At 45.0% G+C, this 20,526-nt stretch overlaps 3 protein-coding genes across 4 annotated transcripts; 2 read left to right on the top strand and 1 right to left on the bottom strand.

The window, feature by feature from the left end:
* The first annotated feature begins 295 nt into the window (after positions 1–295).
* LOC125550920 (F-box/FBD/LRR-repeat protein At5g56420-like) lies at positions 296–8,826 on the top strand. Of its 2 annotated transcripts, XM_048714040.1 has the most exons (4): positions 297–1,424; positions 1,540–1,695; positions 1,787–1,969; positions 8,360–8,826. In XM_048714040.1, exons 1-3 carry the CDS (start codon positions 513–515, stop codon positions 1,964–1,966), a joined length of 1,248 nt encoding a protein of 415 aa, XP_048569997.1. In that variant the 5' UTR covers positions 297–512; the 3' UTR covers positions 1,967–1,969; positions 8,360–8,826. The 2 variants fall into 2 exon arrangements, with proteins under 2 accessions (XP_048569998.1, XP_048569997.1); XM_048714041.1 differs by lacking the exon at positions 8,360–8,826 and having other exon boundaries at positions 296–1,424; positions 1,787–2,176.
* On the top strand, positions 3,257–6,376 carry LOC125550919. The gene is made up of 4 exons (XM_048714039.1): positions 3,257–4,990; positions 5,075–5,376; positions 5,467–6,157; positions 6,245–6,376. Exons 1-4 carry the CDS (start codon positions 3,395–3,397, stop codon positions 6,371–6,373), a joined length of 2,718 nt encoding a protein of 905 aa, XP_048569996.1. The 5' UTR covers positions 3,257–3,394; the 3' UTR covers positions 6,374–6,376.
* Positions 8,827–8,893: 67 nt separating the features above from the next.
* LOC125550921 (aspartic proteinase Asp1-like) lies at positions 8,894–13,307 on the bottom strand. Its single transcript, XM_048714043.1, has 8 exons — positions 12,982–13,307; positions 12,451–12,568; positions 10,424–10,650; positions 10,108–10,332; positions 9,820–9,967; positions 9,523–9,720; positions 9,350–9,422; positions 8,894–9,257 (listed from the first exon to the last, which is right to left on the bottom strand). The coding sequence occupies exons 1-8, from the start codon at positions 13,095–13,097 to the stop codon at positions 9,139–9,141; spliced, it is 1,224 nt and encodes a 407-aa protein (XP_048570000.1). The 5' UTR covers positions 13,098–13,307; the 3' UTR covers positions 8,894–9,138.
* Between the last annotated feature and the right edge of the window lie 7,219 nt (positions 13,308–20,526).

The raw sequence follows: 20,526 nt of genomic DNA, 5'->3' as shown, positions 1-20,526 counted from the left end.
GATGAAGAAGGGAGACACCCCAGTCGTCCAAGTACAGGTGCAGTGGAGCACCATGCCGCCGTCGTTTGCAACCTGGGAGGACTACTACGTGCTACGGCAACGTTATCCGGACGCGCCCCTTTGGGCAGAGGAAGCTCAAGCTGCTCAAGAGGGGGCAAATGTCACGCCTGCAGACCAACCTGCAGCGGACTAACCAGTGCAAGTGCAGCTAGCCACTTGCAACGACCAGGTCACCGTGGGGCCTGGCGGCCAAGTGTATGCGTGGGTGTTAAGACAAGTGTTGGCGTGCGTGTGAAGCCAGGGGTGGCTTACTTGTAACCGAAACGACTGGTTGGAGACGGCATCGATGCCACCTCTCTCGCTCTCACCTACCTCTCTCTTCCTCATCCCGATCCCCTTCTCCTCCTCCCAAATCCTCTGGATCGGGGCGTGACACCGTCTCGCTTCTTTCCAGTTGCCGCTGACGTAGATTGTTCCTCCGCGGAACCGACGCCCGCCACCTGTTCGGCCAAATGTCTCACCGGCGCAAGACCACAAAAGTGTCGCCGTCGAGCACCGGAGACCACCTCAGCGCCCTCTCGGATTCCGTGCTGCAGCACGCGCTTGGCTTCCTTGAGGCGCGGGAAGCCGTGCGGACGTGCGTGCTCGCCCGGCGCTGGCGCCACATCTGGAGGCTCATCCCTCGCCTGCGCATCACCGACGTCGACGCGTTTCGGCGTGTCGAGAAGCTGAACGAGTTTGTCGACCAGCTGACTCTGCCCCGAGACCGCGGCTCCACTATCGACGAGTGCGAGTTCGATCTCCGTGGGTTATTGCAACTTGAGGACGCACATGTTAACCTCTGGATTCGGCGTGTTTTGAAGTGCCATACCCGGCTGCTACAAGTCCATCTCTACGCTAATCTACCAGCCACTCAGGGACCATTAATCTTCAGACTGGACAATCGACCTCTCTTCTCCCCGCACCTGTGGCGATTAGAGCTCAATGGTGTCTTCTTGGAAGATAGCTTGCTTGATTTTTCGAGCTGCTCGGTGTTGAACGATCTAGAGATCACTAATTGTGTCATCGATACTGATCATATCTTGTCCCAATCCTTGAAAAAACTTAGCATCATGGGCTGTGAGCTTTGTTGGCGACTTCACCCAACTCTCATATCTGCTCCAAGTCTTATTTCACTGCAGCTAAATGATTATATTGGTGTGACTCCAGTCCTTGAAAGCATGCCGTTACTAGAAACAGCAACTGTGAATCTTGGCCACCAGAATGAGCAATACTGTGATTTCTGTGATAAAGGTGGCTTTGGAGATTGTGAATGTGGGATGTGTTATATGTATCCAGACAATGATTATACACCCGATGTCTCTGTGCATCTTGTGGGTCTGTCCAGCGTTACATGTTTGGAATTGATAGCTTCCTCTAAAATGGTATGCTTGCAGTTCATTCGAGCTTACATGTTCAAATTTCATATCCACTGCATTATCATTTCATCTTGTATGAACATTACATATTATTGTTCTTACTTCTTTGTGCTTTCCACAGGTTACATTCAAAAGGGATCTTCAATACTGCCCTGCATTCAGTAAGCTAAAATCTTTGTTACTCAGTGACTGGTGTGTAGTTGCTGACTTACAAACACTACTGCACTTTCTCCATTACGCACCAGTTCTAGAGAAACTCACTCTTCAAGTCTGTAAGGTATATATATCTTCTAAGTAAGTATGATGTGTATTGCCTTTACGGAACTATGATCCATGATTGATCTTTAAATGTACTTTATTTCCTATAGAAACCCAAATCAGATATGGAATTGGAAGGCAATGACTTTTTGGAACAATCCCTTGTGCTGAAGTACCTGAAGATAGTGGAAGTTAAATGTCAAATGATTGATGAGCAGGTTCATAATCTTTTGAAGACCTTGAGCTTCAGCAGCAAATCCCTGGAGAAAATTAATGTCCAAAAGCTGTAGCAAGTATGATTTTACTGTAAATAACTTCACTCTTCATGCTGTGTAAGTTATACAAAAGCAAACAATGAAAACATGTCTTGATAGTTTGATAAGTGTTAGTTACAGACATCCCAATTTTGTTCCATGGTAGAACCCCAGCACTTTGTGATAAACTTATTTGTGGGCCGGTATTGTCATGCAACAAAAATATGATCAGTAAGATGATGTACAGCTGTTTGATTTGCATTATGACATGCATTCTTTATTTATTCTCGTGGGATGCAACAGGCAAATTTGGTAGATGTGTCATCATATTTATTTCTGTGTTTTGAGTCATAGCATTATTTTGAGGTAAATACACCCACGGTCTTAGAACTTGCATTGGATGGTCACTTTGGTGCACGAACTTGCAAAATACGCGTTTGTGGTCACGGAACTTGCTAAACGGTGCAAATACAGTCACTCCCTTCGTACGCAGCCGTATGTGGAGACGCCAGCGTGGCATGGGCCCGCTGTCAGCGACCATGGCCTTCCAGCGAGGCGTGTGTGCGGTCACTTTGCAGAAAACCTCGTGGGTTTCTTAATTTTTACGCAGAAAGCCCCTAGAGACGCGGGAACAGAGCGCTTTGCAAATAAGCGTATAGGTACCCCAAAATCGCTGGCAGCCCATTGTAACTCCCCACCGCTTCGTCTCCCTTCTCTATCGATCGTTCCAGGGCGCTGGCGGAGGCGGAACTGCGGCACGGCGGCCGTCGTCGGAGGAGATGGAAGAACCGCGCCGCCGACGGCCGGGCGAAGCAGCACCCACATACGGTGAGTGATCCCATGCATCTACCTCCTCTTTTATTTACCGATTTTGTCAGCCCGCCGCGGGTAGGATTTGTGTAGTAGGATCGGTGGGTTGTACCAGTTGATTGAGATGTTCAGACTTTGATTCAAGCGCATATTTTCCCTATGGATTAGTTGCGACCGGCCAGAACTCCTGCTTCTCCAATCTGACCTAGGGTTTAATTGGGGGTTTTCAAGGAGGCGTCTTTTTTGCTTCAGAAAAGTTGATGAAAGTAATCCAGAATTCATGTTAGGCACGCTATGTTGACAGATTTCGTCGTTGATGCAGTGTTTTAACTAAACGTATGTGGAATTGGACGTGTGCTTTCTGTATAATTAGCATGTCTGAAAATACTGAATATTTGCTGCAATTTAATTGAATATGGCTGCACTATTCATAACTGAATGTGAAAGTTCTGTTTTTACTGAATGTGAGTTCGCTGTTCTGTACTAAATGTGAGTGCTCTGTTTTGTATTGAATGTGAGTGCTCTGTTCTGTACTGAATTTGATCATTCCAGTACGTAATTGAAGTTTAATTATTTGACAATGCAGGACAATTTGATGGCTTGTTCACTGTTGAGATCCATCATAATGGTTTTTTTTGTGGAACTTGAAGCAACATGACATACATGGATTATATGGTTGGCTGGTTTGACAATTGTCAGAGTGACACTTGGTCAATGCTGTGGATAAATGATTTTCTTGTGCAACTAGGATATGACAATGAAGTGTCCAAGACTGATGTGTATTGGTGTCAACCAGGAAAATCATTTGGTGAGGGCCTGAAGCTTATGACATGCGATGCAGACATTGTTCTTATGATTGTTGCAACAATTGAGCACAATAACCTGGTACTGGTTGTAGACCATGGTGACACACCTCAGTCAGTAACCACAGATGATGTGCTGATACATGGAGTGCCTGATTTGCCAAAGGTTATAAGTCCAACAAAACTAAGGCATGGTAAAGAAAACATCAGCTATTCAGAGAAACAACCCAGTACAACAGAGAAGCTTTCAAGCCCAGTAAAGAGGTTTATGCCATTTGGAGAAGGATCTAGTTCTGGTATTGCAGTTGAAGAAGAGGAGGAAGAGTTTGACATTAGTGACAATGGTGAAAGTAGTGGTTCAGAGGGAAATGGAGAGGATGTAGAGGCCGAGACAGATGAGGATTTCTATGAGAGTGATTATGAAATAGCAGCAGGTGATGATGATCTTTTTGATGCCAATGTGGACAAAGATGTTGATGATCACAGAGAGAAAGAAAATGTGCAGGACTTTGAAGGAGAACTTCCAGAAGATGCATTAGAGGATAGTCATTTGAACTTGTCAAAAGAAGAGAAAGAGAAGCTGAAGCACAAATTCAGCACTTTCAACCCAAGCACTGATCTTAATGCGCCTGTTTTCAAGCTTGGGATGGTCTTTGGAGATATGAAAGAGTTGAGGCATGCTCTCGTTGCATATAGTGTCAGAAATAGAGTGAAGGTGAACAAGCGTAGGAATACTTCAAAGTTGTTAGAGGCTGTATGCAAGCCAGGTTGTACTTGGTACTTGAAGGCAGGACATGATAACAGGTCAAGTAGCATTCAAATAAAAAAGTACACTGACAAGCATACATGCACCAAAGCTTGGGACCTGAGAGTTCTTACTGCACCTTTTCTTACTCACAAGTTCAGGAATGAATTCAGAGACAATGAGAAAATGCCTCTCAGGAAATTTTCAGAGAAAGTTGAGCAAGAATTCAACTTGGTTGCAAAGAGGACCAAGTTGGGAAGGGCAAGAAGGGCAGCAGTCAAGCAGATTAGGGGAGAAGATGATGATCAGTACAAAACCCTATGGGACTATGGGCAGGAGCTTAGAAGAAGCAATCCAGGAAGTCAGTTCTTCTTGTGCACAAAGGAGGTGTTTGACAACAAGGCCAAGATGACAAAGGACCACTTCTCAACATTATATTGGTCTTATGATGCATGTAAGAGGGGGTTTCTTAAGGCTTGTAGGCCAATCATTTTCCTTGATAGGTGCCACATTAAAACAAGATATAAGGGGAATTTGCTGACAGTAGTAGGAATTGACCCAAATGATTGCATATTTCCTATTGCATTTGGCCTATGTGAAGTGGAGTCAACACACATCTGGGAGTGGTTCTTAACTTCATTGAAGGATGATCTCAACATAAGCAACAATACACCATATACACTTATGAGTGACAAGCAGAAGGTGGGCACACTTCCTTCCATTTTATGCTAGTGTTTGCTGTTAGTTTATGCAATTATTGTTATTGATGATATTGCTATTTTGTAGGGTTTAATAAATGCAGTTCAGAAAGTTTTTCCTTATTCAGAACACAGAAATTGTGTTAGGCATATTTACCAAAATTTTCACAAAGTCCACAAGGGTGAGCAGCTGAAAAATGACTTGTGGGCTATAGCTAGATCCCCAAATGAGATGGCCTACACGAGAAGCATGAATCAGATCAAAGAGCACAGCCTTGATGCTTACAAGTGGGTTGAGAAGTTAGCTCCGAAAACATGGATCAAAGCTTTCTTCGACCCATTTTGCAAGTGTGACATATTATTAAACAACATGTCTGAAGTCTTCAACAGGTTTGCATTGCCCTCCCACCTTTCCTTCATATCATGTCAAACAATGCCATTGGGTACTAACATAACATGAACATATGAAAATATCTGCAGTTATATATTGGATGGAAGAGAGCTACCGATTAAGTCAATGCTGGATTATATTTTTACGAAGCTCACAAATAGGATAGTTGGTAAGCAAAGGGAGTCAGAAAAGTGGACAGGAAGACTATGCCCCAAGATTCAGAAGAAACTCGACAAATACATTGAGTGGGCAAAGAATTGCAGGGTGCAAGAGTACGGTAGAGGTGTGTTCAAAGTTCTCTCTCTACAAACCTCATACATAGTGGACTTAAATATGCTAAGCTGTGACTGCAAAAGGTGGGTACTGTCTAGCATCCCTTGTCATCATGCAATAGAAACTTTCAGGCATGAGAGGATTGAACCAGAGAGCATGGTTCACTCCTGCTATACAGTGGAGGAGTACAAAAAGTGTTATGGATATAACATGATGCCGATGAGGGATACAAAGCTATGGGGGAAAATGAACGGGATTGATGTGTATCCACCATTGTACACAAAATTTATGGGCGGGCCAAAGAAAAACAGGAAGAAAGATCCAGAAGAGAAGAGTGACAAAAATGGAGTAAAGAAGGTGACCAAGCATGGTGTGACCATGCATTGTTCAATATGTGGAGCAGCTGATCATAACAAAAAGGGACACCATAATCATGTTGATAAGACTCCAAATGAAGAAGCTGCTAGGGAATCTGAAGAAGAGTATGATGATCCATCAATACTTGCTGTAATACACTTGTACTCTTATGCTTACTCCCATATACTTTTTTAGATTTAGGATACACTAAGTTCATACATTGCTTGTCTTGTGCAGAACATAATGCCACACAGGGTATACCCACAGCTGGATCCAACACAAACACCTGACTGTATGGTATACAAGATGCAGGAACAGGCAATGATGATTTCACTAATTAACTTGTACACACTCATAAATCACTAGTATGTGTGCTCACACTTGCTCTGTCTTAATTTTTGCAGGAGAGGTTCACGTACCCACCCCCTAGGGAATTTGGCCCCTTGCCTGAGTCTACATTTATTGCAAATGCTAGAGAAGCAATGCCAGTAGGCAGAGTGACAACAGCAATGGCTAGGGGGAGGGTGAGGAGTCGACAAGCAGCACCTGCAAATGGAGAGGAAGCAGCAGAGTCAAGTCAGCAAGCAGCAGCTGCAACAAGACCCAAGAAAAAACAAGCAAGAGGGGGAGGCAGTGTAGGGAGAGGAGCAACAAATGCTGCAAGAGGAGGAGGAACTGCTGGGAGGGGAGGAAGAGATGGTGCAAGAGGAGGAAGAAGTGCTGGTAGAGGAGGAAGAAATGGTGCAAGAGGAGGAAGAACTGCAGCTGCTACATTTGGAGGAAGAGGTGCTGCTCCTGCAGATGTCACAGGAGCAAGAGCTGCTGCTCCTGGCTTTTACAATCTCCTGTTTGGAGATGATGGAGCTGCTGATAGAGCACAGTTCATGCAGGCTGAAGAGGAGGTTTTGTTTAGCAAAAATGCACCACATTCTGTTCTATCTCAAGATGGCCAACCTACTGATCTGCATGATTTTTTCTCTCTTTAGTTTACATCAGAACAAGTTAGAGTTCATGAATGAACTTTTGGTTAGGTTTAGTTCATGAATGAACTGCTCCTGCAGTTGGGGTAAAGATGTAGTAGGCAAGGCCTTTTCCAACTTTATTTTGCTTTGGTTTTCTCAATATTCAGACTGTATGAAACTGTATTTTGCTACGCTTTGGTTTATGCTATGACAGTGCTAGTAGTTCAAGAGGCCTCCCAGACCTCTAAATATTAAGTAAATTTCTATGATTTCTGTAATCTGGTTTCAATTGGTTTATTCTTGAGATTGTTTTGACAGTGCTTAATTTGTAGAACTGTTGCTGCAAAATGTATTTAATCCGTGTCGCCTGATGCAAAATAATAGAAAGAGCAAAAAAGGTAGGCTACCTGGGATTCGAACCCGAGATCAGCTAGTGATAGATGACACCATATAGCCAGTTGGGTAATGAGAGGATTCTGTTACATTCTCTCGATCTCTCCCTTTTCTACCATATAGTGTGCATCGTCTCTTTCCTCTCCTCCGCCGCCCGTACGATAGAGGATGTCCATTGGAGGGCGTAGCCGCGACGGCGCCCGGCGCGGGCAGCTCCAGTGCCGGCTCAAGGCGCCGTGCATCCAGTTCTGCGTCCGGCGGGTTCGGGTCATCGTCCCGTGCCTCTGGGTCATCGTGTAGCCGCTTAGTTCAGTAGCCGCTATCTTCAGTTATGTTCAGTAACTAAGCTGTGGCTATCTTCAGTTATCTTCAGCGCAAAAAATAATAAACCCACGGGGTTTTCTGCAAAGTGACCGCGTGCATGCCTCGCTGGACGGCCATGGTCACTGACAACGGGCCCATGCCACGCTGGCATCGCCACATACGGCTGCGTACGAAGAGAGTGACTGTATTTGCACTGTTTTGCAAGTTCATTGACCACAAATGCGTATTTTGCAAGTTTGTGCACCAAAGTGACCGTCCAGTGCAAGTTCTAAGACCGCGGGTGTATTTACCTCCATTATTTTGTACGCTAGTAGTAGGTAGTCGATAGTACTGCATGTTGTGTTGTGTAGAACATACTGGAGGATCTCTAGAAGCTCCATATTAGTAATAAGAGAAAAAAAATCAGTTCAGCATAAGAGGCAGGATTGCTTTACCAGGGACATTTTTTTTAATAATTAAAGACCAGTTTAATACATGTCCAAGTCCAACTGTGCAATACAAGTTCAAGTTGATTGTTTATTAGTCCGGTTGAAGTTCCATTTCACTTGACTTAACACGCTACATTCATTTGTCCTGGTTTTGATACCAGCGGAATGAAATTTCACATTTTTCACAATGCTATTCCTTTTGAACACTGAACTTATACAGTATAATATTTGTATTTTTTTGGCAGGTTTCAGTTTTGAGAGACGAGGTTAACAAGACCAGGGCTGCTGATGGACCAACTACTTCTTGATCGCCGAGAAATCTTCCACTTGGACTTGAGTTTGTAGCAGTGTTTGCCTTCTATGTGTTTGGATATTACTACCTAGATGTAGCTGGATCGCATAATTATTCCTGTGTAGTTTGCAGGATGACTTATGTTGTGTTAACTGATAACCTAAGATGTTATCTTGGGGGGAAGCCCAAGTAAGTCTCCCTATTCTCCTTCGACTATTCGGGGATATAGCAGGACTCATTCCTTGAGTTAAGACTGATTTTTAGGAAGGAATATGGCCTTTTCAGCTGCCGCTGCCAGCTGCTCCCTTGCATCATATGTGTGCACATGAGGCCTAAGTCAGAGTGCGGCGAGGCCTCGAGCCAGATGTAGGGAAGTTGTTTGTAATCTGAATTTGAATACATGGGACGCATGTGTAGTCTATATGTTCAGTTTTGTATAAAGGTCTATATGTTAAATCTTTGTTTGTAGACGACTGGTACCATCACAAGATCATGCCACAATTGCTTTATGTTGCAAAATTTGCAAGTTATGGGGTAATCTCACCATCACAATAAAAAAGGTTCACCACGACTCCTTTTTCGCCACTCATCCCTCAAACCAAAAAATAAATAAAGGCCATCTCTAACCACTTGACATCTCTCCCAACTAAACAGAAAATGTCAGTATCCTTAGCCGGATGGTTGAGGATACCTACTACAACTTAAACTTATCCTGCAAACCAAACACACCCTTTAGAGACGCGAAGCGATGATAGGTGCAGACCTCGGCATTATATCGCACGATGCACGAACCCATCCGATTCGCGCTCTCTCATTGTCATATACCACGAGATGATTCTGCATTGTAATGTCTGCAAAACAGAATATCAATGGGAAAACCATTACAAACCGATGAACGCTATCCTAGTTTGGGAAAGCAGAAATGCTTGATAGAACTTCAAACCTCCAATTATGTTCAATTCCCCCATCCCGTGTTCTGAACCATTGAGGATGCCCAAGCACACATTTCCTCTTTCCTGCGATTGATAAAAAAGAGTAATAAACATATTAGCTAAAGATCTTCTGCTATTCATTTCTCATAGTCACTTAGAGTCACCGAGCCAAGCCAAGGTTTACCGTGACAACAATATAATTTTCGGGAGGGATGTCCAGAGTGACCTGGTTAGCGCCATGGGTAAAGGTCAATTCGAGTGGTTCGAATTCATGCTTGACATCGTCGACAGATTGGATTGGTTGGTTGTATCTCCAGCATTGAGTCAGTTCAGGATCGTCAGACACCTTCTGAAGTGTTGAATCCTGGAGAGTGACATCCACCTGCAAGACCCAAAATTGGTGACATGTCTAGTTAGGCAGTGACTGTGTTCAAACTGATGTATGCATGGGAGTCGACATGCGCTGTGATGTGAAACCTACCGCCTGAATAAGCTGCTCGTATGTGTCCTTGTGCACATATGAGTAGGCGCTACCACTGTCAAAGACAGCAACCCTCGGCGTTTTGCTTAACTCGTATTTCAGTAGTACGTCGAGGTTCCATGTTACTTTGCCAGGTGAGTAGTAAATCCTGAAAGACAAAAAAAAAACAAGGGCAAGATTGCCATCATGTCATGTGATGTGTGCAACCAAATGAGAAGGAAAGAGGCATCCCAACTCTAAGTTCACATGCACGTTGTACATATATTGATATGTATGATGCTATCTTACGTGTACTCTTGAGCCATGGGAAGCCAGGTTACACCAGTAGAGGGCACGTCGCCCCCAAAGAAGAGGTAGCCCCCTCCATGGCTGCTGAGGCAATGGCCAACCACATTCTCGGTGATCAACCCTTGATGCTTGAGCTGCGAGACGAGGTCTCCCGTTCCCCTACCGATCCCGAGGATGCCGTCCACCTCCAGCTCTTCTTTTTCACCTTGCTGGTCATATCCGCAGCTGCATGCATGCACACGCAAATGAACAACGAACTGCATCGGTTCCATGCAATGCAATGCAATGCAATGTGTTTGGGCGAGTTTGTATGTACCCGAAGGCAAGGTTGGGGCGGTCGTTGCGCATGGGGAGGGAGAACTTGTCGGTTAAGAGCACGCCCATGGATGAGTAGCCGTCCTTGTAATTTATGTCGTAGTCGCATTGGTCTGGATGCTCGGTGCAGTCGTGTACGCTGCCCAGGTCCTTGTGCATCACGGCACAACGCTCGTCCTCGCATGGCACCCTGTTGCTCGGTCGTGGTCTGTACACCTCATGTGGCACCTGTAACAAGAATTACCCACCATCGAGTCGATTTCATGACTCAATTCGTCGCCACGCATTTGATACAATAGTAAAGAGTCAATTACAGTGATGGTGCTAGAACTTGGCGTAAATGGTCACTTTAGTGTTACAAGTTGGGGCATACATCAAAGTGGTATAAAAACTTGGCTTCGACGTGTAAATACAGTGCTTATCTCACTTGTATACGGAATAAATGTTGACTAGGCACGTGGGGCCCGCTGTCAGCCACTGGACCCGTAGAAGGGGTTGTGTGACTTATTTTTTTTCCAGAAACACTCTCGAAATATTTAGAAAAAAAACCTGTTAATGTGGGATTTTTTATATGTAAGACCAGTGGGTCCTGCCTGTCGGGCGGGAGTGAATATTAAACTAAAAAGTTTGGCTGCACAGAGTCGAACCCAACGATCAGCACCAAGCATGCAAGCCGGCATGCTTTGTGTTTAAATACATGTAACTTCCCATCACGCTACCTTGTTTAAATACATGTGCAGATACCGCGAGGAATTTGTTTTGTTGTCCATATCCCCATCACGCTACCTTGTTTAACCTGGATAAGAACGTTATATGTTTAACCAGTATGCATGTGGAACTTAAATGGGTTGCTGATACTGCGGCCCAATTTTCACCGGTTTGTTTTTCATTTATTTTTCTAAAACTTAAGTAATAAAAATTACTTTCAATAATTGTTTGTTATAAATATTAGACGCAGAAACAATGGTTATCTAATAAAAAATACATCCGTGTATTACACAGAATTAACCAATAAAAAATATCACACACTCGCGGCTTATATTTAAATTATTAAAAATTAATATTAATATCAACAGTTTAAATTATGAATAACTTTAATTATACAAACATGAGAATGATTGAAATGTTTGTATAACTAAAATAATTTTCTGAATTGTAATTTTAATAATATTAGTTATTATTTTAAAATATACAATCTTTTTGTAACTCAAAATTATTATATTAAATATATGACTATTTTCTAAATAATACGTGAACAATTAGTTATTTCATTAGTTTGTATATTTATGCACACAAGTATTCAAACTTTATTTTTGTATTGAGATTATAATTTACATTTTGTTTTGAGGGAAGAGATTATATTTTACATACTTTCTACAAATAGAATAGAAAAAAATGGAACTGGTGTAAAATTGCTCGCAGTATCTGCAGCCCAAATTCCACATGGTTTGTATTTAAATACATGTAACTTCGTTTTCCATTGAGTACACAGGATCTTGAATTGTATTTAATATAATAAAACATGCGGATTCTAGGTCTCGAACACACAAATCCGCATCGTATGGCATAGAGGTGAAGAAAATGGCACCTCTCCCGCGTCAAGAGGGTTTTTTGTGAAAAAAAAGAATTATATTTCGAGAGTGTTCCTAGAGAAAACAAGTCACACACCCCTTTGTCCCTCAAAAAAAAGTCGCACGCCCCTTTCTCCTGGTTCAGTGGCTGACAGCAGGCCCCACGTGCAGTCAGCGCTGGTTTCGTATGCAAAAATGAGATAAGCACTGTATTTGCACGTCAAAGCCAAGTTTTTGCACCACTTTAATGTATGCCACAACTTCTAGCACCAAAGTGACCGCTTGCGTCAAGTTCTAGCACCACCGATGTAATTGACTTAATAGTAAAAACCGCATGAAACTACCACTTGGGAGTTGGGACACACGAAAGATATGCAAGAGCCACATGCATGCATAACAGATGATAAGCCCTCATAGCTAAGACTCTAAAGCAAAAATGAAGTAGCCGTGGGTGTACCTTGTGGAAGCTCTGGCGAGGGGCGTCGCACTCCAGCCACGTGAGGCCGCTACCGGTGTCAACATGGAGGAAGTAGGGCTTCGCCGGCTCCCCGATGCTCATGGTAACGAAGAACTGGCTGTAGTTACACAGGCAGAAAAGGCGTGTCAAATGCAGCACTAATACAAGTTGATGCACACAGATTGCGCTGCGTTTGCATGTTTACTGATCTAAACGCTCTTATATTTCTTTACGGAGGAAGTACTACCGAACTCCAGTGTAATGAACAAATAATCAGAGGAACATAGAACAGCAGGATCGAGTTAGAGGACAAGACCCTTGCATACGAATCCAGTTAGAAAATTAATTTGAAACATGCAATGAAATTCAGTGCAGCTCCCTACCTGAAAGAAAAATCATCTAAGTTATCTACAAGGATAAAATCGCAGCATTTTCCGCACGTCAATACATTAGGGACCAACAGTTTCTTCTATTATGTAGAGAAAAGATACAAGAGTAGCTTCCATCATAAAAAAGAGTTGGAATCTGTACCGAATAGGATAGACGTTGCCCCGGAGCTCGAACACCATGGAACTGGAGGAGGACAACCGTGCGAGCCGGAGAAACAGAAGAAGGATGGCGATGACCTTTGACCACATGGCAGCCATGTGGGAAGAAGACAGAGAGCCCCGGAGGAAGCAGGTAGTGTCAACTCTCGGGTTTCCCTTCTGAGTTCACCTATTTCTGTGGTGTGTGGGTAGGGCGCCGAGGTACTTATAGCACTCTCGTCTCCGGGAGCCTTATTCTCTTCACGTTTTGCATAATTCTGGTTCCAACGTTAATTATCTTGCCAACGGATGTACAGAATATACTGTATCTCCAATATTTATCTCTATACCAAAAACAGACACATTATATTAACGACACGCCTTCAATATGTACATTACATTTTTCTATTAAGAATTATATGTCCATGCCATTTTAATAAACGAGGGTTAGAGGATTCGTGGAATTAAGGCTGGTCGGATGAGTAAGAGCGAATAGATTTTTTTCGCAAATACGCAAAGTTTGTGTATGTTTCATTGATAGGTACGAGAGAACAACAATAATATAGATTTTTTTGGGTGTGTGTGTGTGTGGGGGGGGGGGGGGGGGGGGGGGGGGGTGAGCGAGAAGGGATACAACACACCATAAACTCATCTAGCCTCAAAGCGAGGAGACCAGGCCCAAGCACCTAAACCGTGTCATAACCAATGCGAGGCACCTTCGTCGTGCGGCCATAACTCCATGACAAACCAAATAAACGTACCCCTCGCCTTAAGCGCCTAGAGGACACTACTAGGAAAAGGCCTGTTAGTGGCGCACCTGTTTTGGCCATTAATACCGCACTACAAGTGCGTCACTATCATCACGCCATTAGTAATTAATACTAATGGCGCACTCCTGGTGCGCCATTAGTATACCAGACAGTAGTGGCGCATCAGACAGTGCGTCATTAGTATGTCCCCTGGTGCGCCATTAGTATGCCTCCTAGGGGGCCATATTTACCTTGTGCTCTGGGTTACTAATGACGCACTAACAGATAATGCGCCACTAGTATTTTTTACAGCAGTGCATCACTAGTGTGTTGTATGGTGCGCCACTAGTATGAATATTAGGAATTTTTTTCTTTTCTGATATTTGCACAGGTTACAAAAATATATTACTGCACAGAATATAGACAGCAAAATATATAGACAATAGATTCATTGAATACAATAGAAGATTAGTCTCCGAATACAATTCATCATATTAGCTAGTCTCCGAATTCAAAATACAGAACAAAGTTAGAACATTACAAGTCTCGAGACCGCGAGTAGCGAGTTTGTCTTCACATTACAAGTCGATATCGATCATCTAAACTACCATCACATAGAAGAGAGCTACGGTCATCACGATGAGCATCATCGCGATGAAACTGGTCTTCATCTGGTTCCTCCTTCGCCCCCTCCTCTCTCCCGCTAGATAGCGCGCGTATCTAGCTTCCGCCTCCGCCCTAGTGGTGTACCCTTTGTAATTGTTACCGCTGAAACGGTGAACCTGTCTCCGACACTCCTCCCAGTCGTCGTAGACTCCGGAAACCTTACCCTTGTACACGACATATGACGGCATCTCTATGCACTAGCCAAACAAAACATTAGTAGCAATTCACAGACAATACATAAGCAATATATAAGTATGCAACAAAAGGATCAGAAGAGAAAAGCAAGACATTAATAGCACGATTCATGGTCCTACTAATAAATAGCATCGATTACATATAAGTTGAGCGACTGTCCAAACCAAAGAGACATACAAGTTCATTAAAGTTTAATTACAACATGAGCTAATCGATATTTCAGAACTACATAGCATCACTACTTTCGACTCGACTCAGGGACCAGAGCGTGGATGAAGCCGCCGTCTGTCGTGATGGTCATGAAATCGCAGGCGTTGTCAGCCTGCATTTATAGCGTTGTTTTTATCTCATTGTTGGACGGTTGATATCTGAGGTAGAACTGCCCCGAGGTACGAAGGACATCTTGATGGATGATTTCCGCAAACTCTGATTGTATGCGAAAGAATTCATGTCTGATGTCCGCGTTGTGGATTGCCGACAAGCGTGCGGCCCAATCTTTGAGATTATTTGGTAGCGGCAGGTGATTATGGTCCCGTACGATCGCCCGCATGTGATGGAGGGCCTAGTAGGCATCCTTCTAACCGCCAGGCGGCTGCTTGACGCAGGGGAACATCGTATTGTGGGTGAACACGTGCTTGCCGTACCTACGAACTAGCCTGCTGAAGGTGCCTCCAGATCTGGCGTAGCCGGGAAGAACATCATCAAGAACTTTCTTGATAATTGTGTAGTCTTTCTTCGACTGACGGTCCGAGTCGAAATACGTGGCCATGGAATATTTCAGGCTTAAGAGGATGAGTGTGCAATGTGTGTAACTGCACAAAACACGGAATGTTAGAAAAAAAAGAACGATCGAAATCTAAGAAATCATATGTTACGGGGCGGTGAGGGGATGACTTACTGGGGAAAGTAAGGCACGAGGAAGTTATCCTTATCTGGGTTTGCCAGAATGACGCCTTCGAGGTATGAACTCGCGACTTGCCGGTCCCCAGCGTTGCCCAAGATCTTGGCACGCATGTAGAAGGGGTCGACTATCACGATGTCCGGGGTCTTGTCTCTAATGATCCACATCTCCATACTCAGCGAAGATAGCCGAACAAAGGTGCAGTGCAGCGGATGAAGGTTAAACATAGCGAAGATGTCATCAAACCGCATGACGATCGTACCCCCGATGGCGTTATCCACAAAGCCCTTGCCCTCTGGCACCTTGGCCACAAAAACTGGGTATGCCACATCATTCTCGGAGAGACGCCGCTTCTCCAAAGAAAGAACACTGCCATGCAGACTCCGCATAGCACCGGTTGCAGCATTGAGCAGATTAGTCGGTAGCATCGGCCTACCTGCCACATGCACCCTCCTCGAGATATCCTTAGGTGAAGATGGACCGTCCTGAGCACGGATCGTACTCGGTGCCGGTTGGCTCGCACCCTTATTAGTCTTTCTTTTCCGTCCCTTCTTCTTCTGCTGTAATGGGATCGAGTTCTGCTCAGAGATCACCTTCTTGAGTGTGTTGGGGCTAATAATATTTCGCACCTCGGCTATCTGAGGCTCGGTGAAGGCAGCAATTGGAGGCGTCTCCTGAGAACTGAACGCCAGACGACGCCTGTTGCAATTGGGTTTCTCCGTGGTACCAGCTAGATCGTCTTTTGCAGGGTTGGGTTCTTGAGAAGGAGGCCCCAAGAATTCGTCACCGTACCCATGTTCGTTGAAGTACTTATCGACGTTGGTAAATGTACCGTCGTCGTCGTCCGGATCCTGTGCCATATGCATGTCCGGATCCTGTGCCATATGCATGTCCGGTAGCGTTGCGGGGGTCTTGCCATGGCTTGGCGCCGGCACGACTGGCAGTGTTGTCTATGGGGTGGTGTCCCCCGCCCCCTAACGAATCTGGCTCTTCGGCCAAAGCATGGGCCAGCTTATGCAGGCGCTGAGGGTCATCACATCATCTTCGTCGGCCCCATGGGGTCGATACAGAGGTAACATGTCGTCGAAGCCCGGCAGCACCCGAACCAGTTGAACCCTATAAACGGTGGGTGGCATCGGATTACCGTGGAACACGCGGTTGCCCGGTTGAACGATTCTGCCCTTAGCGACATCGACTAACTCGTCGTTCACGAAGTGCAGGAGAGTGCATGGAACGTCAGCGTCGCCCTTCGAAAACATGTAGGGCGTCAGGGATGCCCAGTCAAAGGCAAGGAGATGAAGTCATCGGCCGAGAGGCTTAATTAGTTACCGTGATGGCGTCGAGCTAGGCTAATGTCGAGGCACCGCCAGCGGCGGGCGTGCAATTGACGGAGGGGCCGCTTGCTGCCGAGGTGCCGGCCGGTGTATTCTTCCCACACCCGGGTGCATTAAGCTGCAATGCCGGCGCCACCGCGGGAGACACCAATGCCGCCTCCGCCAGAGACATCAATGGCGCCGCCGCAGGAGACACCAATGCCGCCTCCGCTGAAGACACCAATGGCGCCACCGACGCGTTGCGCAAGTTGCTGCCCGTGAAGCTGGGAATCGGGGGCGGCCCCTGTTGGCCGCCCGCCACCCACGCCTGCAGGCCAGAAACCAAGGTAGGTATAATGGCGGTGATCGTCGCTCCCAGTTGGTCTCGCACTTGCTCTTCGACCATCTCCGGAATCCGCGCCACTTGTGCCTTGAGTTGTTCAACCTCGCGCTGCTGGCTTTCCGAGCTGGTCTTTCTCTCCTTTCGCCCATCGGTATAGTATTCCGACCATTTCATGGACAATCCTTTGCCGGCCACACGACCAGCTGACGACAGCTTACTGAGCTTATCCTTGTTTTTCATTATGTTCAACGCCCTATTTAAAGGGGTGTCGAAAGGGGAGCTCTGAGACGACCCCGCGCTACTGCTTTCAGTGTCATGCGGAAGGAACATGAACCATTTAGAAGTTTGGCTTCATTAACTAGAATGCAACCATATATGGAGCTAATTACGCGGGGGTGTATTCCTTACCAGAACACGCTCAAGCGCCTTGGTGTTCGGATCCGTGGAGCTCCTTGGTTACCGGGTCAATCTTGTACCGGGCCCTGACATAGTTCCTGGTCTGCTTGTCACGGTATTTCTCGAAGAGGGGCGGTAGGCCTTGCTCGGCACGCTCCGCGTCCTCCTTGTCCCATATAGGTTTCTCCACTTTGTAACCGCCGGGACCGAGTTTGTGGACCCCTAAGTTGAAGTCCCGCATATCTTTCCCCCACTGACTTGATTCCTCGGATGCGTTGCTCTCGCACTTGATCTTGAACTCCCGGTAGTCATCTTCGCTGATCGAAGGATTTTTCTCCTTGATCTTCTCATAAATATCACCTTTTTCAATCATGCTCTTCACCGCGCCTCTCCAAGTAGCCAGGGCCTTGCTCATCTTCATGAGGGCGGCACTGTTCACTTATTCCCCGAGAGGCTTGTGTTTGCGAAGTCATCGGGGAACTTGTATCGTTCGTGCAGCTTCGTGAAGAGGAGGTTGCGCAAATTCCCTCGGTCACGATGCCTTAGGTTCTCGGTGTTGATCGAGACGGTGCTCCGGAGAATGCACCCGAGCTGTCCCGCGTACCCCTTGACTATTTCTTTGGGCGCCGTTGGATGCCCCTCGGAGGACACTTCAGTAAATTCCTCCTTGACGGTGCCGAGCACGTTCGGGCACCGGTCCTTCCGTTGCCTCTTCGGTTGGCTGCCATCTGTGCGTGCGCCTCCATCATCAGTGGTGGCATCCTCGGCGGCACCATCAGTGTCATCCCCGACGCCACTAGGGGTTGTGTAGTCGGGATTGGTGTCTTCCGCGGCGTCCTCATAGCGGTGAGGTTCTTCCTCCATCTCCTAGGACAGCTCCCAGAATGCCTTGCCCGAACCGCCGGCCTCATCGTTGTGGGCCATGTTTCGCTCTAAATAGGAAAAAAGTTTGGTCAAAAAGTTGGTTATTGTCAAGGAACAAGATCATGGTCTCATCATTTAGGGTTTGTCGACACTGAGGCATCCTAAAAGCTAAGCTTTTATCATTTAGGGTTTGTCGACGCCGAGGCACCCTAAAAGCCTAAGCTTTCATCATTTAGGTTTTTATCGACACCGAGGCACCCTAAAAGCCAAGGTTTTATCATTTAGGGTTTGTCGACGCTGAGGCACCCTAAATGCTAAGTTAAGTTTTCATCATTTAGGGTTTATCGATGCCGAGGCACCCTAGGTTGACTGATATATATGGGTATCTTCTAATAATATACCCTATCAAGAAAAGGGAAGGAGAATTCTAAGTTGGGCCTAATCACTTGGCTCTATTGCCACCTATGGTTTAATGCATCAAGAATAAAGGGGCAGTTGATCCTACTTAATTAAGTACTAAGATACCCCGGCCCATGCATTAGTCGCAAGTACCCCATATGTCCTATTTTTAGCAAAGTCATGCTAAAATTCACGGAAAATTTCAGCATGACCTTTGCTGAAAGTAGGACATACGGAGTACCCGAATTTGCCGGAATGGAAGTTAATCGACATTCCGGCAAACTCAAGGGCCTCTCGGGGTACAACAGCAGCATCACAAGTTGACAAAATTCCCAAGTAGTACAGCAGCAGCATCACAAGTAGTACCAATGAACATATAGTCCAACACATTCTGAATTTCGATAAATGACAGCAAGTTAACTCATGCTGACAACAACAAACTTATAACAACATAAATGAAATTGCAGTATATCCATATACAAAGCAGCAGGATCATCCACCCCATGACAGCAACAAACTTATAACAACACAAACTTATAACAAATTAAAGCCATATATCCATCTTCTGAGCTATGAGCCATGGACCACCCACCCCATGAACTAGGAGTGTCATGCATCCATATACAAAGCAGCAGGATCATTCCAGATTGATATGCCCCTGAGTCTGGCAGTCAAAATCCGACATCACCAGTCTACAGATGTATGCATCATGTTAAGATTTTTGTTTGCCTCAAACAAATTTGTAACGCGCTCTTCGGCCAAACAAAACAAGAAGCTTATCTGGACCATAAAAACATGCACCCAGCAAAATTAAAAGGTTGGATATGTATGATGAACATGATGAAACAAAATTAAGAGGTAGAGTATGTATGATGAACATGATGAAACAAAATCAATGGTCCTAGGCTGTGCTATGCTACCACCACAAACTAAACAATGGCATAACAAAAAAAGGACAGTATCCATCCCTCCACTACTTCTGTAATTACACCTGAGTGACAAACTACCCTCACCCGGCAAGAAAGCTCGTCCTAAATGGGCAGAAGAGGTAAATTATCTCTAGTTATGATCTGCACCAAAGTAGGAACCCAATCTAACAATCACCAGTGACAAAAAGGGCATGAATGTATAGATAGCACAGCCTGACACCAAGGGACCCACCACTAAGCTAGCTAAGAGCACCAAAGCATCAAGAACTGTTTGACTGTAAAAAATAGTTGTTTCTACTGCCAAATTACCCAGTTTTCTCAAGCAGTCAATTACACCATGATGATACCAAATTCTTGTAGCAGTACAATGAGTTCATAGGATAAAAAAATCATCCACATTCACCAATCACCTTGTTATAGCAAGCAAAAAATTTCATTTTCATGGGCAACTAAGGACCAGGTGAACTATGGACTAACTTCAGTCACAGATGTTGGTGGCTACATAATCTCCTCAATCAAGAGCTGCTAGCTATAGGGTGCACCTAGTGACCCTGTTTCTTATAAATCTAAAATCTAATTAACCAACTTATGATGACAAACTGAAGCAAGCTATAATCTACTACAATTATCACAAGATAGCATAAGAACTCATCTAACAATGCTAGTTGCTAGTAACCAAAGAACCTAGCCAAGAACTTCTCTCCAAGATTTTTATCATAACCTCTACGGTTCAAACATCCCCCTGGCCTGTTATGATTTTCAACCTCTTCTTTGCATATACTGGCATAAAATGG

This window comes from Triticum urartu, chromosome 4 (assembly GCF_003073215.2).
Source record: "Triticum urartu cultivar G1812 chromosome 4, Tu2.1, whole genome shotgun sequence".
Lineage (NCBI taxonomy): Eukaryota > Viridiplantae > Streptophyta > Magnoliopsida > Poales > Poaceae > Triticum > Triticum urartu.
This window is presented reverse-complemented; position numbering and strand designations above follow the sequence as displayed.